Raw genomic sequence first — 18607 nt, forward strand, 5'->3', positions numbered from 1 at the left:
AAATCCAGAAACCCTAAGCCGCCGCACCAGCTCCTCGCCCCTCACCATCACTGACCGCTATGCTCTCCATCCTCTCCAGCGTATCAAAAGGCCAAGAAACTCCTTATTGCCTCCGACATACAAACATGCTAGGAGGCTCCTCGCCACTGTCTCAGTCGTCATCGCAACTCTTGCCAGCGACCATACGTGTTCTCTTCCTCACCCGTCTTCATCTCTGTCGCACCATGGCTACCAGATCTGACTGAAAAACCTCTTCGCTGTCGTGACCAGATCCCACCCTCACCCGCCTCGTTCTTCATCCACTGACCTGCGTCGTCTCTCTCTAGGTGCCAATGCGAAGATCTGCTAAAGAAGATGACAAGAGTGTGAAGAAGAAAAAAAATGGAATGGACAGGGATGGAGATGGCGAAAAATGAAGGTGAACCGGTTGGCGGAAGAAGAAAGCCTTTTTAGTTATTTTTTTAAAAAGTTTTATTTTATTTTATTGTTTTATTTTTTTATTTTTTTATTTTTTAAATATTTTTTAAAACTTAAATAGGATATCACTCGCCATAACGAGAGTGAATTCACGCATTTTTGCCAACTCAGCCTTATTGATGCCACATAAGCCTAGTCAATGGTCAGAGGGGTTTGATAAATTGTGTTTTATTAAGTTTAAGGGTTCAATTGATAAATAGTTAAGTAGAAGGGTTCACAATACAAACTCATACAAGTACAGGGGTCTATTAGACCATTTCGCCTTTAAAATTTTAAAAAATCGATATTTTTAAAATTTGTTACTCCCTCCGTCCCATTTTATATGTCATCCCTTTCTATAAATAGCTGGACCACAATACTTGTCATTTTATAAAATTTATGCATAAATTACCATATTTTGCCTATTATACCCTTGATAGAATAGTTAATTAATCTTGTCATTTATTAATAAAGTTGACTTAAGAAAACATTAAATAAGGGGCAAATTACAGAAATCATATACTTTTAAGGCAAAATTACAATCTATCCCTTAAAAGTTTATAATTACAGAAATCCCTCAAACGGATACAATAATATAAGCACTGATACATTAATTTGATGCGCGAGATACAATAATATAAGCATTGATACATGTGTGAGATACAATAATATAAGCATTGATACATGTGTGAGATACAATAATATAAGTGTTGATACATGCGCGAGATACAATAACATAAGCGCTGATACATTAATCTGATGTGCGAGATACAATAACATAAGCGTTGATACATTAATCTGATGCGCGAGATACAATAATATAAGCACTGATACATTAATCTGATGCGCGAGATACAATAATATAAGCGCTGATAGATTAATCTGATGCGTGAGATACAATAATATAAGCGTTGATACACTAATCTGATGCGCGAAAATAAGGGATTTTGGAGATTTGTAAAACTTATAGAGGATAATGATAATAAGTAAACTAAAATGTGGGATTTCTGTAATTTTTCTTTAAATAGGGGTAGAAGGGTAAAATTACATCATTTCTTAATGCAAGTGCAAAGTAAAAATGTGACATATAAAATGGGACGGAGGGAGTAACTTATTTTTGGAAGATGATGTTATGTTGGTGATCATTAGTGATATTGTGGATGTTATTGTGGTCACCTTAGACTGATAGCCTGTGCGGCGAATGAGAGGAACACACGTGTATTGTCTCTATATTAAATAAGTATAAGATAATTTAGAGTAACCATTACCTAAAAAGATAATGTGTTTAAGTGAGTGATCCATTTAGTCATTTGAGTGGGACATTTGCCTAATTGCATTAAATTTTCAATAAACACGAAAAAATGTGTTTCTCAATTTTGTGTACCCAATTCGTGTCCCTCCACCCCACCCTAGCACAACGAAAGTATTTCAGAATCATATATTAAAGCGTGATCAGATATTTTGAAGTAAGTTTAATTTTGGTTCTACGATCTTCTATCCTAGTCCCAAGTTCACAATCGAACTCTTTCATTATTTGAATGGGCAAGTATCGTGTAGAAAACTTATTCACTTTTCTAAGTTAGAAGAATTTCTACTTGTAGAAATTTCTTTCCGATCCAAAAAGGAGAAAAAAACATACGCATGTTTTCTTGTTTTTATTTTTATATTTAAAATTTAGATATTCCAAAACTCTACTATAAGCATTTCTATAAGTTGTGACCTCCTTACCTTTTTTTTTTTTTTTAAATTAAAAAGAATATTAGTCAAGTTCATATGATTTAATTCTTGAGAAGTGAAATATGACAATTAATTCAAGACATAAAAATTAGTGATTAACGATGACGAACATGATAATTAACCATCAAAAAGAAGATTTGAATTAACCAAATTTACTGATTATTTTAGACCCCTTAGTATGTTTTGAATAAACCGATATATTCCCCTTTTGTTTTTTCTCTCATTAAAGGCTGTTGAATTATTCTCTCTTGTTTGGGTGCACAAATACATTAGGCAATTTAGGTTACATAATATTATACGGATGTTACTTACGCCAATTGATTAGAATTAGAATATGAGCTTACTGCCCAACATTTCTAAACTATTAAACAAAAATAGAACTTTGATGTTGCTAGCTGAGGCCTGCATCACACCCGTATTTACCCTCTCACCATCTAATTTATCAATATGATTGAAATATATACTCCCTCCGTCCCTTTTTAGTTGTCCACTTTAGAAATGACACACAGATTAAGGCAACAATGATTAGCACAGTGAAGTTACAATTTTACCCTTATGACAACTTTTCACTTCAAAATTACAACCACTTATTTGAATTCAAGTGAAATAAATTGGAGGGAAATAACATACACTTTTACAATTTTTAAGAAGTGTAAATAAGGGTATAATAGGAAAAAAATTGTTGTCCTTTCTTGATTTGTCAAAATGGACAACTAAATAGGGACAACTAAAAAAGGAAATATGGACAAGTAAATAGGGACGGAGGGAGTATTATTTAAATATTTTAGTTGTATACGTTGTGTATATATACACAAAAATAATAATTAAAAAAAATTCTTTTATTCAAATTGAAAGAGGACAAGAAATTTCATTTCCTCGGATAATTTTCCCTACGGCGTTCAATACCAAACACCTATTTGGCAATTTCTTGCACTAACTTATTGTTTTACTTGTATAGACCAAGAATACAATTTTGACTTTGTCTCTTCAAAATAAGAAAAAAGGGCAAAAATCTAAATGCTTATATGCTCACATAATATTAATTGAACAAATGAAATCTTCAAAAGAGCTTTCTTTAGTGAATAATTAAGAACGATTTAGGCCTCTTTATCAAGAGAAAATCTTCACTTTAGTAAAGGTGCTTTTACACGTTGCTACTCATATTTAATTATTATATTCAATAATTAGATAACATTTAAAATAAATATAAAGCTTATCACACCCTCAAGATGAAATAAATATAATGCATTTGACTATCTAGGTGGGGAATCTTCTAAGAGAATGGCAAATTAATTCTTAATTAGTACCTTAGATAAACATAATAATTATACATAGCGTGATTGAGGAAAAACCAAAGAAATAAAGTATAATTAATTAAGTGTAAGAATATAATTATATTAGCTTCAACAAATATAGCATATACAGTCCATTAGCTATGAATGATTCTCAATTCGTCGTCATGCTTCCTTGTGTCCCTTTTTAATCCTCCACCGCCGGCATCTTATGGATTTTATTCTATCTAATCTTACTATTTTATATACACCGTGATGGAACCAGAATTCTTGTTATAATAATTTAAAATATAAAAAGTAAATGTATTAAGAAATATGAGAAATTTAGCGACGAGCGTCCTTTAGTTTTCCATTTGTTTGTTGTATTATATACTCTTTACGTATATGATTGTGTAAGGCGATACTTACTAATTCCTTCTATCAATGAGTAAGTCTACCGCTAAATATCTTGACATTAGATCTAAAATGTAAATAAATATAATATGAATATAGTATAATATTTTATAAATAATTGATTGATCTGAATCATTAACACTTTTATTTCTTGATAAAAATTCGGAATTCATCACTATGTAAAGGAGGCGGTGATTTTATTATATAACAACAAAGATGAATTTGGTGAGGCCTTTAGACATGGTCCATTTTGTCACTGATCATGAAGGCGGTAATCGTGAACTTATAAAGTTTCAAGGGCAAATTACATAAATCACATATTTTTAAGACAAAATTACAATCTATTCCTTAAAAGTTAATAATGACAGAAATCTCTCAAACGGATACAATAATATAAGCGCTTTAATCTGATGTACGAGATACAATAATATAAGCGCTGATACATTAATCTGATGCGCGAGATACAATAATATAAGTGCTGATACATTAATCTGATGCGCGAGATACAATAATATAAGCGCTGATACACTAATTTGATGCGCGAAAATAAAAGATTTTGAAGATTTGTAAAAGTAAATTAAAATGTGGGATTTCTGTAATTTTTCCAAGTTTCGATAATCACTAATCCATGAAAAGGCAATGAATAGTTATGAATATCATGACTTTGGGTAACATTTTGGCTTTTAAGAAAATATTTATCACGTGAAGATTGGAGAAGAGACTAAAACGGCACCTATATTTTAAATTTCGGGACTATTACTATTTTATGTGAAATAAAAACAAATGGTTATAAATCTAAAGTCAAAGAAAATGGATGATTTTGAGCTTTTTCTTCAATTATAACAGTACTAGTAAAATTATCCGTGTTTCACGTGAGAATTTAATATCACGAAATTTATAAAATAATACTTAAAATCTATCAGTCATTGAAACTAAAACACTATATTATCTTACATACATGATTACGTAGTAACAAACATTAATAATGTAAAGGAAAATGAAAATTATAACATCTTATCATTTATCTATAATAACATAAGTATAAATTAATGACCGTAAAAATACATATCAAGATCTGTAATATAAGTAATGGTGTTAGTGAGCTACTCAATAGGAGCAAAGTATACAAATATTTAATTGTGAAGAAGAAGGAGAAGAGGTTCAGAATTTTCGTTGTTTTAAAATGAGAGGAAATCTCTCTATTTATAATAGACAACTAAGACAACTTTTCATAAAAGTCACAACTTTTCATTAAAGGAGAATGCTTGTTTTGGAAATAAATAAATTAAAAGGGAATCCTGGTTTGTGGTGGCGCCACGTAGGCGGGTCTAGGGTTCTTTTATATATATATATATATATATATATATATATGATTATATGATATTAAGAATTTAATCGTATTTGAGCGATACAAATTAACAATGAATATGATACTCCCTTCGTTCTTTTAGATGTTATGTTGCACTTTTCAAAAGTTAATGATTAATTTTCAAAGTTAAATTAGATTACATTAATTTGATATTTTAAAGACATTCAAAAACTATATGAAAAGTACAATAAATTGAAGTTTTTTGCATATCAATATACATCATAGAATGTTAGTCAAATTTTTTATGATTTGACTCTTAAAAAAAAACCGTAACAACTAAAAAGAAAAGAAAGGAAGGAATACTTTTCTTTCATCGAACTAACACTTTTACAAATTTTAATAATTTGGATTTAACATAAATACTTTTGTATTTCCATTTTAAACATGTATAATTAAGAGTTTCCTTACTATATTTTTGGCAAACTTCTTTTTTTTGGACTATAAGAGAGGTACTTGTGCATCCTTCATGCCAGCCACATATTAATCCCAAATAACTTACATTAGCCACAACGTGACACACAGCCCCCCGTCGCTCTCTCTGAATTGCGAGAGTGCGCACTTGGATTGCTGCCAACAATTTACTACCTTTTTATTTATACAAAAAAGCTGAATTTCATTTCCAATTTACCTGGTAGTTGGAGTAATCAATAGGAATTGAAATGGCCCTCAATTTGCTTTCTCCTACTGAAATTAAGTCAATCTCTTTCTTGGACACCTCAAAGTCCAGCTACAATCTTAACCATCTTAAGTTCTCAGGTTCTTTATTGAGAATTCTAAACCCCATGTAAAAGTTGTTTGATTTGGATAACTTTGCTGAAAGTTTTTATCTTTTGTGTTGTTTTCTTCAATTTTGAGTTGTGGGGTTGGTTAAAGATTATCTTTTTTCCCCCTTTTTTGCTGCAAGAATCGTTTTTTAAAATTTCTATTATGATTTTGACTGATTTGGGGTTGAAGGGTTTTGTGATTTTTCTTGATATAGGTGGACTGTCTATCAGAAGAAAGGGGTGCAGTGGGGCATTTGCTAAGAGGGTTCAGTGTTCAGCACAGCCGCCACCACCTCCTGCCTGGCCTGGAAGGGCTGTTGCTGAGCCAGGACGGCAGAGTTGGGAGGGTCCAAAGCCTATCTCAATTGTTGGGTCGACTGGCTCTATAGGAACTCAGGTTGGTAAATTTTGGAATGGGCTATAAGATTGTGTTTTGAGTCTTGATTGGTTCTGGCTTGAAGTTGGGATATAGTAGTAGTAGAAATTCTTACAGCTTTTGTACGTGTTAGTTACTTGCACTTACAGTGTCAACTAAAATTTCAACTGTTTCCTCTAAAAGAGGATGAAGAGATTCAAATTTACCTAGATTCCATTCTGCATCTTTTCTATCTGTTCTTCATTATTAGTGGTGTGCTGCTTTTGCTACTGTGCCAATTATGCCAGTTGTCTTTTGCTTTTTTCTTTTTTTTTCTTTCTTTTTCTTTTTGTATTGTTTGGGTGAATGAAATTCCAGTCAGTATAGGTTGCTTGGTATTTGAGAGAATCAAAATTTTGTTTTGATTCTCTACTTTTTTTATACTAGTATACAGGAAGTCCTTCCAATAAATCAATGCAAATTATTACTTTTACAACAAAAAAAAGCCAGTTATCTTTTGTTTAAGTTATTCGTTGCTTCAATTCAAAGTTTGTTTCTGCAGACGTTGGATATAGTCGCTGAGAATCCGGACAAGTTTAGAGTTGTTGCACTTGCTGCTGGTTCAAATGTGACTCTTCTTGCTGATCAGGTTCGTATTCGTTTACTGCATGCTAGTGGAAAAGACCATGAACTGTCAAGTCTGAATAGAATAAAGACATCCAACCTCTCAGCTTGCTTTATTATCTGTATCACTGCATTAACATCTTGAGGCATTATGTGGCTTCTGCTGTTTATAACACGACTGGTGTTGTTTAAAGATGTGATGATTATTCAATTATAAAATGGTTCCTCCTTATGTTACCCACTGATTTCCTGCCCTTCCATTGTTTGCAGTACATTGATTGACACATCCCATTAGCCATGTTGAAACAGAAATATCAGGGCTATGTGTTCCAATTATTACCAACGTTTTTTTCCTTATTTGGTTTTGGATGATCCACTCAAGAGAATAGTGAAAATCATTCAAGCCCGTTTCATCATATCATATGCTATTTATATTTTGTATTGCAATTTGCACGAGTGTGATGGAAATATTGGTTCCTTGGCATGGATATCCAACTTGATCAAGCTTCTGTTGTCAGACTCTCTTATCTGCCAGGTATAGCTTGGTCTTTGGCTCTGATGATAAACTTTGTTATCTCTGAGTAGGTCAAAACATTCAGGCCAAAATTAGTTGCTGTTAGAAATGAATCATTGGTTGAGGAACTCAAAGATGCTCTTGCTGACATGGAAGACAAGCCTGAGATTATACCTGGGGAGCAGGGTGTCATCGAGGTTTTTCCAACTGTCTCTAACTTTTTTCCTTAGCGAGTAGAAGTTCATTTTACTTGTTGGTAATTACTTTTTGACTTTTGAAAGAAATATGTTGATTCTTGTTGTCTATGATGTGTTTCAGGTTGCCCGCCATCCTGATGCTGTCACTGTAGTTACAGGAATAGTTGGCTGCGCAGGTTTAAAGGTGAGGTTGAGGTTTTAGTCTATCTGAATCTTTTCGAAATTATGGTGACACTTCTTCCAAGATATCCTTATAAATATCCAATCTAAAAGCCAAAGTGTGAGTGAAGAGTGCTGAGAGGGTGAAAAGTGATTTATTTCCTGTTTTTGTTTTCCTTTTTTGTGGGGTGGGGGTGGGTGGGAAGGAGGACGGAAAGGTTGTCGTTTGGAGGGGAGCTGTAGAAAAGACATACCCACTTAAGTAATAATCAGAAATCAACTACAAGGTTTCTCCAAGTCGCTTAAAGGCTTTATAATGGCAGTGCTGGGAAGACTTCAAATTTTACCCCACAATGAAGCAAAAATGCCTTCTATCTGTCCATTTCAGGAGATAATAATACATTCAGCTAACTCTTGATTCCTTTGGAGATATAAACGCACACAACTCCAATCACCTAGAAACAGAAAGACTTCTTCTGCAGAGCTAGCTCCCTTCTATACAATAATCATGTTTAAAACAATTATAGCTAAATGTTGCATTGTATGCTAGTTTAATTTGTTACTGAAACAAAATGTTTGTCATTGCTCTTCTTGCTGTGCTCTTTGATAAAGCATCTTTATTTGTCTTTCTCGGCTAATATATAACTAATGAATCATTCAAGAAAAAATGTGTATCATTTAGAAGATGTTCTCAAATTTGTTAGTCTTTGTTTGCTTTACTAGCCTACAGTGGCTGCCATCGAAGCAGGAAAGGACATTGCTTTGGCCAATAAAGAGACTTTAATTGCTGGTGGTCCATTTGTCCTTCCTCTTGCACACAAGCATAAAGTGAAGATTCTTCCTGCAGATTCAGAACATTCAGCTATATTCCAGGTACAGTTCTATGAGGCTGAGATTGTCTTAAGATCTTTCTGCAAAACTTAGCAAGTATGATCATTTGTGTGTGTACATCATGCACCTCTTACCAACCTTCCGTTTTGCATTGATGAATGTCCAATATAAATTTCCGCCCTTGGGTTCTTTATGGCCAAGAGAGAAATATTTAATTATTTTTCTTGGTTTCAGTGCATACAAGGCTTGCCAGAGGGTGCCCTTAGGCGCATTATATTAACTGCATCTGGAGGGGCTTTCAGGTGTAAAATCTTGAACATTGATTGAATACTATAAATTGTTCAATATCTTAGTTTTAATCCTCGTATTGCAGCATTCTTGTCAATCTGCAACCCAGAGAATTCAAAATCATTCTGTTGTCCTCCTTTCTTTTATTGAAACAGTTACTTGGAATGTTTTGCCTACTTCATTTTATCTCAAGTGACAATGATCAGAAATTATTGTTTTTTATATTCCTTATTTTGTATTTTTCCACCAAATGATCCCCACACGTATCCTGAAAAAATGCCAAAGTTTTATATATAACCAATTTATTCATCTTTCTTTTAGTTATATGTACATCTTGTTAACCTTAAAACGGATATTACTGTTGCTGATAGGGACTGGCCAGTTGAGAAGTTGAAAGAAGTTAAAGTAGCTGATGCTTTGAAGCATCCCAATTGGAACATGGGAAAAAAGATTACTGTTGATTCTGCCACATTATTCAATAAGGTATCTCAATTGTTATTTTTAGACCATTGTTCCACTATTGTTGCTTCATACATTTCAAGCTTTTATTCCATATGTGAACCATGGGAGTATGTTATGAATTATTTATCTTAGCCTAGGTTTAAAGGTTTGTCTTGTTCTCAGGGTCTTGAAGTTATCGAAGCTCACTACCTTTTCGGAGCCGAGTATGACAACATTGAAATTGTCATCCATCCCCAATCCATCATACATTCGATGGTGGAAACACAGGTAAAATTTTTGTATTTGTCCTCCCTTCAGCTATGAGATTATATCAATTATGTAATCACAGAGGAATATGCTGATGACAGTCCATACTCATAAATTGACAGCTTTGGAATTCTTTTTCCTTCTGTAATTTGTAGGATTCATCAGTATTGGCACAACTAGGGTGGCCTGATATGCGTTTGCCCATCCTTTATACTTTATCCTGGCCCGACAGAGTTTACTGTTCGGAGATTACTTGGCCTCGGCTTGATCTTTGCAAGTAAATAACATTCTTTCTTTGTCAATGTATTATATTTTGCTTATTGCGCTAAGCTCATTAGTGATCTATATTTGCTTACAACTTTGTTTATTTACTTTCCAAACAAGAAACAAGCTTTAGCTTTTCCTTTCCAGTTAGTATAAATAACTCTGAGTGATGATATAGGCTCGGATCATTGACATTTAAAGCTCCTGATAATGTAAAATACCCATCCATGGATCTTGCTTACTCTGCTGGGCGCGCCGGAGGGACCATGACTGGAGTTCTGAGTGCAGCAAATGAGAAGGCAGTGGAATTATTTATTAGTGAGAGGTATGTAGTATGTATTCTTACATTCTACTTCTGTGTTGGATCATGTATATATTTCCAATATTTGTTTTGCTAATAATTTAAGATTCAGTATGGCACCTGCTGCTGGTAGTTATAGTGACATCTTCTTTTGTTGGGGTTGTCAATTAATTCGTCAAGGGATGCGAGGTCATTGCATCTCTAATAGTTAAGCCACATGTACTAAATTCTTGATATTTATCGGCAGTCCGTTCAAATAAATGATGTTTTTTCGTTTGTAAATCTACCAATAGCTTAGGTTGCCTTTGGTGTCCATAAGATGACAATTAGTGTTGAAGCTAAGTAATCTTGTTTGACTATAGAATATTAAACACGTAGGTTTCCCTTGTACTTGCTGCATAGATCTATTCTTTCTCATTGGACGTGGTTCAGAGTTATCGATAAATATCAAATGTAGCCTATTCTTCTCATTTCCCTGTTACTGTCTGACTGGCAGAATATGTTTAAGATGTCTCTGACTGGCAGAATATACTCAGCTACTATTAGATCTTAGTTTCATGTCTTGATTTTCTTACAAAAATTCTACTGCTGTTTTTTAATCTTTAAAATGTGTAGAATGTTGCAAATTTAAAAGGAAACAACTGATGAATTGTCCTTGTTTCAGAATTAGCTACTTGGATATTTTCAAGATTGTGGAGCTAACATGCGCGAAGCATCGGGAAGAGTTGGTGTCTTCTCCATCACTGGAGGAAATAATACATTACGATTTGTGGGCTCGAGACTATGCAGCCAGTTTGGAACCATCATCTGGTTTGAGTCCAGCTCTCGTATGATTTGTTTTTTTCGGTTAGCATGAACATGTTTACCCAGTAAAAGGAAACTGTTCAAAGGTGAGGGCAATATGCAAATATGTATAGTAGTGAATGTAATATGATTAGGTTACATGTACTACATCAGTGAACTCCTCACCCTTTTTAAGTAAAGTAAATTCCTTTTTGATATCTTATATATTTCCTCTCTTGTTATTTAGATCTTTTTCATTGGAATTTCATTTTTTAATATATGCTCTATTCTTACCTCATAATATCTTCCTAATCGTGTGATTTTATATTTCTCTTATCTCTGCTCGATTTGTTTCACGATGTAGGTACGATAGAGAGATAAATTTCTATTTCAGCCATCATTTATATTCTTTTTATTCATCACCTTTTTAAATAGTAAGAATGTCCAGAGAGTTTTGCCCAAGTCTTATTTAATTATGTACACATTGTCGTGCTTTGATTTTTCTAGTGACTTACAATCGAAAATAAATCAAGATAATTGAGATTGTTTCAAAAAATCTTATTTTAATTATGTTGAATAACATAATCCAAAAGTTGATACGAGGCAAACTTAAAAAATAATAAAATTTTTAGAAATCCCAGTGTAAGGAGAAAATTGCACTTAATTAAAAAAATAGTAGTAGTTGCTTTATTAACTTTGAACACAATAGCCCACGACCAAATTAAAAGATGAGTTAACGGTTTTGTAATGGTTTATAAAAAAAATTATTGGGTTAACGATTTTGTAATGATTTTATAGAAAAAATTATTGAGTTAACGAGCTTTTATGCTGATTACATAGCATTGCCCATAACAACATACTCAGTATAATTCTACGAATTGGGTCTAGAGAGCAATGGCCAGACAAAATTATATTTAAGCGAATTAAGGACACCATATGCATCAAAGAGATCAGTACAAAATTTACATCAAAACAAGTAGGCAAAAAACAGATATTGTTGTTGTAGCTGTTTCCTTCCATCGGCACACACACTAGTTTTAGCTAAATAGAGCTTTCAACTTTTATTTACTCAAAATTCATGATATCATTAAAAATATTGTAACTTTTTTTCCTTTTAATATGTTTCGTATACAACTAATTATTCTTCTCTATAATTGAAAAGATGAAAGTCTTTGGCCCTCCAAAAAATATATATATTAAATGTACATTTCTTTTGATTAATTTATGAACCTTATTTGAATATTCTATATCAATATTAGTATTATATTAAAGGGAAAAAGGATAAATATATTCCCGAACAATCGCAAATGGTATGCAGATACCCTCCATCATACTTTTGGGACATTGATGTCCCTGCCGTCCAAAAACTAGAACACAAAATTTTATATTATATTAAAATTATATAGAATGATTATCTAAAAAATAAAATATTTATATTATATAATAAAAATATAATAATAGAATATTGAGGAGAGGAAAACATTATTTTTTTAGAGGGTGTAATAGAGAATTCACAGGGGTGAGAGGACTTAATATAAGTAGCAAATACCAGATTCTTTCATTCTGGCGGTTCAGAGATTCTGCAGAGAGACGTACAACGCATTTCTTATTTCTGCATTTTTCTTTTTGATTTCTTCTTTCCATGGCTGACTACGTCTTCTTTCTATATTTTTGCAGTAATACTACCCTTAAACTGCATGAAAGAATACTATCAAACCACTAATAATATTGGCTGTAAAGAGAAACAGAAATCAAGGTAACCATTTTTGTTTCTTATTTTTCGTAGAGAGATTGTACAATGCATTTCTTATTTCGGCATTTTTCTCTTTGATTTCTTCTTTCCATGGCTGACTACGTCTTCTTCATATATTTTTTCAGTAATACTGCCTTTAAACAACATGAAAGAATACTATCAAACCATTATTGTTATTGGCAGTAAAGAGAAACAAAAATCAAGGTAACCATTTTTGTTTCTTATTATTCGTAGAGAGACTGGTACAACGCATTTCTTATTTCTTCATTTTTCTCTTTCATTGCTTCTTTCCATGGCTGACTACGTCTTCTTCCTGTATTTTATCAGTAATACTGCCCTTAAACTGCATGAAAGATTACTATCAAACCATTATTGTTATTGGCAATAAAGAGAAATAGAAATCAAGGTAACCATTTTTGTTTCTTATTTTTTGTAGAGAGACTGGTACACCGTATTTTTTATTTCTGCATTTTTCTCTTTGATTTCTTCTTTCCATAGCTGACTACGTTTTCTTCCTGTATTGTTTCGGTAATACTGCCCTTAAACTGCATGAAAGAATACTATCAAACCATTATGGTTATTGGCTGTAAAGAGATCAAAGTAACCATTTTTGTTTCTTATTTTTCGTAGAGAGACTGGTACAACACATTTCTTATTTCCGTATTTTTCTCTTTGATTTCTTCTTTTCATGGCTGACTACGTCTTCTTCCTGTATTCTTTCAGTAATATAGCCCTTAAATTGCATGAAAGAATACTATCAAACCATTATTATTATTGGCTGTAAAGAAAAACATAAATCAAGGTAACTATTTTTGTTTCTTATTTTTCATAGAGAGATTAGTACAACACATTAATTATTTTTGCATTTTTCTCTTTGATTTCTTTTTCCATGGCAGATTACGTTTTCTTCCGGTATCTTTTTAGTAATATTACCCTTAAACTGCATGAAAGAATACTATCAACCCATTATTGTTATTGACTGTAAAGAGAAACAAAAATCAAGGTAACCATTTTTGTTTCTTATTTTTCGTAGAGAGACTGATACAACATATTTCTTATTTCTGCATTTTTCTCTGTGATTTCTTCTTTTCATGACCGACTACGTCTTCTTCCTATATTTTTTCAACAAATATTGTCCTTAAACTACATGAAAGAATACTATCAAACCATTATTGTTATTGGTTGTAAGAGAAACAGAAATCAAGATAACCATTTTTGTTTCTTATTTTACGTAAAGAGACTGGTACAATGCATTTCTTATTTCTGTATTTTCTCTTTGATTTCTTCTTTCTATGGTTGACTATGTCTTCTTCCTGTATTTTTTCAGTAATACTGCTCTTAAACTGAATGAAAGAATACTATCAAACTATTATTGTTATTGGTTGTAAAGAGAGACAAAAATAAATGTAACTATTTTTGTTTCTTATTTTTCGTAGAGAGACTAGTACAACGCATTTCTTATTTTTGCTTCTTTCTCTTTGATTTCTTCTTTCCATGACTGATTACGTCTTCTTCCTGTATTTTTTCAGTAAGGCTGCCCTTAAACTGTATTGAAAAAATACTATCAAACCATTATTATTATTGGCTGTAAAGAGAAACATAAATCAAGGTAACCATTTTTGTTTCTTATTTTTCGTAGAGAGACTGGTACAACACATTTCTTAATTCTGTATTTTTCTATTTGATTTCTTCTTTCCATGGCTGTCTACGTCTTCTTCCAGTATTTTTTCAGTAATACTGCCCTTAAATTGCATCAAAGAATACTATCAAACCATTATTGTTATTTGCTGTAAAGAGAAACATAAATCAAGATAACTATTTTTGTTTCTTATTTTTCGTAGAGAACTGATTTAGAGAGATACAACAAATTCCTGATTTATGCATTTTTCTTTGTTTCTTATTTTTCGTACTTTGTGAAACAGTCAAAATTTTCTTGTATCAACAGTAATTTCGTCGCGACGACATCGCTGAACTGTATAAAGAAGTGTAGGCTGTTCTTTCTGATCGCTGGTTAACAAAACTTCGTAAAGGGTGAGTTCCTTCTTTTATGTCTTCCTTCTTTTTGTTGATTTCAATGGTTGAAATCAGTTAAGTTTGTGTTTTTCCAAATCTTACTAGTTTGTATCCTAAAAGAGGAGAAATCAGGTTAAGACTTATATAAAATTAAAGTTAAATCGATATGACTTGTTTGACAGAAAGATGTTAATGCTTTATATGAAGTTTGATAGCATAGTTGTGCCTCCCTCATTTTAGATGATACGTAAGATGACTAGTCAGTGTTTTGATACATGAAATAGGAATCCATTAAGCTTTAGGATGCTAAAAACAGAGGATCCCTTTGTTCCAATGAGAAATGGCATACTGGATACCAATGAGATGAGTGTTGCTTGTAAAATCAGCTTGTGCACCATATTTCTTGGTTTAAGGCTCCACCATTTGTTAAATACTCCTCATGTCAAATACCCATAGGCGCACCCATTATTTTTCACATATGTTTAGTAACCTTACCTTCAACAAATGTATGTTGTATACTATCATTTTGTGGCACCAAACAACACACAATCCACATCTTCATTATTTTGGTTTTGAGTTGTATCCTCATTTTCATTTTCAGCGTTTAACTAATAAGAATGCTGAAAATATATTAATTTATAGCATTTATGTAATGTTTTGTATTCTGAATTTCCTTCTAACACAATAATATGTTTTTTCTTGGATACTTTGTAGATTGGTTTTAGAAGCTCCCGTTTCTACATTGATCATCAACTAAAGAGTGTTAGGGCTTTGCCCTGATTTTCATTCCTTATTTGAAGTTTTTTTTTTTTATAAAGAAAAGTCAAAGTATTACCATAAATGCTTGAACTTTTTCTGAAAGGAAAAATAATTTTTTTCCATATTTGGTTTATTCTTTCCTTAGAGGAAAAGTTTGGAGATTTACAAATTGAAGATCCCTATTTTCATAGCATAACATAATAAAATCTACAATGTAGTCGTTTAGAGAGTCTTGTTTATGAAGAGATTTTCTTCTAAACATATTTATGATTTTTCAATATTAGTTTTAAATGCGCAGGTCGCTTGATCAAACCATATTAATAATATGTCTTTAGTATGTTTTTATTTGTCATCAGATTTGTCAATCATATGATTTGCAATTGTAAGCTTCCGCATAACACTCTAATCACTTTCAAAATCCAACACGTGGTATCAGAGCTAATGGTTCAATGACCCAGGTTCATCAAAGTTGAAGACATGTTCAAGGTGGTTTCAAATCAATTTCTAACCAATTTGATGATAAAGAAGATTTTTGTCCAGCTACATGTGGAAAAGAGATTTAAATTATATTTTCAACATTACTGTTGTTGCATCTTTGAAAATAAAAATAAAATATTTTAAACCATTTTTAATCCATATATTTTAAACTTTATTTTTAGCTATGACAAGCAGCAATGATGAATACTATGTGAAGAAGGTGGATCAAGTTTTGTCAAGAAAATCCAGCCAAAAAAGGAGATTTGTTAGGGTTTTGTCCTGATTTTCTTTTCTTATTTGAAGTTTTTTTTTTCCTTAAAGAAAAGTCAAAGTATTAGCATAAATTCTTGAACTTTTTCTGAAAGGAAAAAATAATTTTCTTTCATATTTGGTTTATTCTTTCTTTAGAGGAAAAATTTGGGGATCTTACCCTATTCTCAAAACATAACATAATAGAATCCACAATGTAGTCGTTTAGAGAGTCTTGTATATAAGGAAATTTTCTCCTAAACATATTTATGATTTTTCAATATTAATTTTCAATATGTAGGTCGCTTGACCAAACCATATTAATAATAGAGAAAATACATAAAATCACAATTGAAGTTGTCCAAAATTTTCAAAAAGACACCTTAACTTTGCGGGTGTCATATTACTCCATTGAACAACTTTAAAATAGTAGTATACCCCATTTTTCACCCAGTACCACTTATAAAAAAATGCTTGTATGTTACGCACTAATAGTCACTTGCCACGTCTTAAAAATATTTTTGAAATATTTTTATCTGATTTCGTTGCCTTTTTTTTTTGTCTTTTTCCTTTTTCTCTTTCTTCTTCGCCTCAACTATGTTCTTCTGCCATTCCCTTCCCGCTGCAACAGTCGTCAAACCCATTGGGGCGAGGCAGATTTCGCGGCAGCACTATCAATTATTTGTCAAACAACCACCAATTAATTTATTTATGAAAATAAATACCGTCAAATAATCAAAATTTAAATATTCAAAATATCACCAAGTCAAAATATGACATTTAAATCACCACCTTCTCCAATTTCTTACTCCTAAATCGAGTTTTCCATAATTTAACTACTCTCGAATCCGAATCTTGATTTGTAGGAGGAAAAAAATCACTAAATTAATTTGTTTTTCAAAAAAAAAAGAATAAGAATGAACACAATAATATTAGTTTTAAAAAAATAAAAACCAAAAAGGAAAAAGAGAACAAAAAAAATATGAAGGAAGCCATGGATGCTCAAGAAATACGGGTAAGCTAATGATGGTAGGGAAGATTAGAAAAAAGATTTGAAAAATTAAAAGCTATTCCTAATAAAATTTTAAAAAAATTAATACATGGGTTTTTATAAATTTTTATAAGTCAAATTGGGAGTGTCACATAACAATTTTACGTTGGTTTGAAGTTGTATCAAGAGTTCATCACGCGCCCATATTTAGTGACAACACGAGTGGTGTTAAAATTAATCAAAAATATATATTTATTGTGGATTTAGATAGTTTCGTGGGGTAATAGGACACTCACAAAGTTAAGGTATTTTTTTGAAAATTCGAAACAACTTCAATGGTACTTTATGTCTTTTCTCTTAATAATATGTCTTTAGTATTTTTTATTTGTCGTCAGATTTGTCAATCATATGATTTGCAATTATAAGCTTCCGTATGACACTCTAATCACTTTCGAACCCAACAAGTGGTATCAGAGCTAAAGGTTCAATGACCCAGGTTCATCAAGGTTGAAGACAGATTCAAGGTGGTTTCAAATCAATTTCCAACCAATTTGATGATAAAGAAGATTTTTGTCCAGCTACATGTGGAAAGAGATTTAAACCATATTTTCAACATTATTATTGCTGCATCTTTGAAAATAAAAATAAAATATTTTAAACCATTTTTAATCCCTATATTTTAAATTTTATTTTTAACCATGGCAAGCAGCAGTGATGAAGACTATGTGAAGAACGAAGATTATCATGCATGTGAAGAAGGTGGATCAAGTTTTGTTAAGAAACTCCAGCCAAAAGAGGAGATTTGTTAGAGTTTTGCCCTGATTTTCTTATCTTATTTGAAGTTTATTTTTTTTCCGTAAAGAAAAGCCAAAGTATTACCATAAATGCTTGAACTTTTTCTAAAAGAAAAAATAATTTTCTTCCATATTTGGTTTATTCTTTCCTTAGAGGAAAAATTTGGGGATCTTTCCCTATTCTCATAACATAACATAATAAAATCCACAATGTAGTCGTTTAGAGAATCTTGTTTATGAGGAGATTTTCTCCTAAACATATTTATGATTTTTCAATATTAGTTTTCAAGATGTAGGTCGCTTGACCAAATCATATTAATAATATGTCTTTAGTATGTTTTTATTTGTCGTCTGATTTGTCAATCATATGATTTATAATTGTAAGCTTCTGCATGACGCTCTAATCACTTTCAAACCCAACAAGTTTCATTCATTAACTGATAGGATGGGTTCTAAAACCAAATCCATTGGACAAAAGGGAATAAGAGTTGCTTTCACTTGTGAATCAGATGGTTGTGGTTTAAGCTTAAAAAAAC

At 31.9% G+C, this 18607-nt stretch overlaps 1 protein-coding gene across 1 annotated transcript; it reads left to right on the top strand.

Annotated features, from left to right (window-relative positions):
• The first annotated feature begins 5724 nt into the window (after positions 1-5724).
• Positions 5725-11264, top strand: LOC125832085 (1-deoxy-D-xylulose 5-phosphate reductoisomerase, chloroplastic). The gene is made up of 12 exons (XM_049511223.1): positions 5725-6003; positions 6227-6408; positions 6929-7015; positions 7576-7701; positions 7823-7885; positions 8584-8733; positions 8926-8993; positions 9351-9462; positions 9604-9708; positions 9843-9964; positions 10130-10276; positions 10917-11264. The coding sequence occupies exons 1-12, from the start codon at positions 5907-5909 to the stop codon at positions 11083-11085; spliced, it is 1428 nt and encodes a 475-aa protein (XP_049367180.1). The 5' UTR covers positions 5725-5906; the 3' UTR covers positions 11086-11264.
• Positions 11265-18607: the final 7343 nt, after the last annotated feature.

Source organism: Solanum verrucosum, unplaced genomic scaffold, assembly GCF_900185275.1.
Source record: "Solanum verrucosum unplaced genomic scaffold, falcon-dt-bn FXZP01000009.1, whole genome shotgun sequence".
Classification (NCBI taxonomy): domain Eukaryota; kingdom Viridiplantae; phylum Streptophyta; class Magnoliopsida; order Solanales; family Solanaceae; genus Solanum; species Solanum verrucosum.

Excerpts from the sequence above, each read along its gene's own strand:
- LOC125832085 (XM_049511223.1), top strand. The coding sequence starts at position 5,907 with ATGGCCCTCAATTTGCTTTCTCCTACTGAAATTAAGTCAATCTCTTTC. Across the intron at positions 7,702-7,822 it reads GGGAGCAGGGTGTCATCGAG|GTTGCCCGCCATCCTGATGC; the intron begins GTTTTTCCAACT and ends GATGTGTTTCAG. Across the intron at positions 9,709-9,842 it reads ATTCGATGGTGGAAACACAG|GATTCATCAGTATTGGCACA; the intron begins GTAAAATTTTTG and ends TGTAATTTGTAG.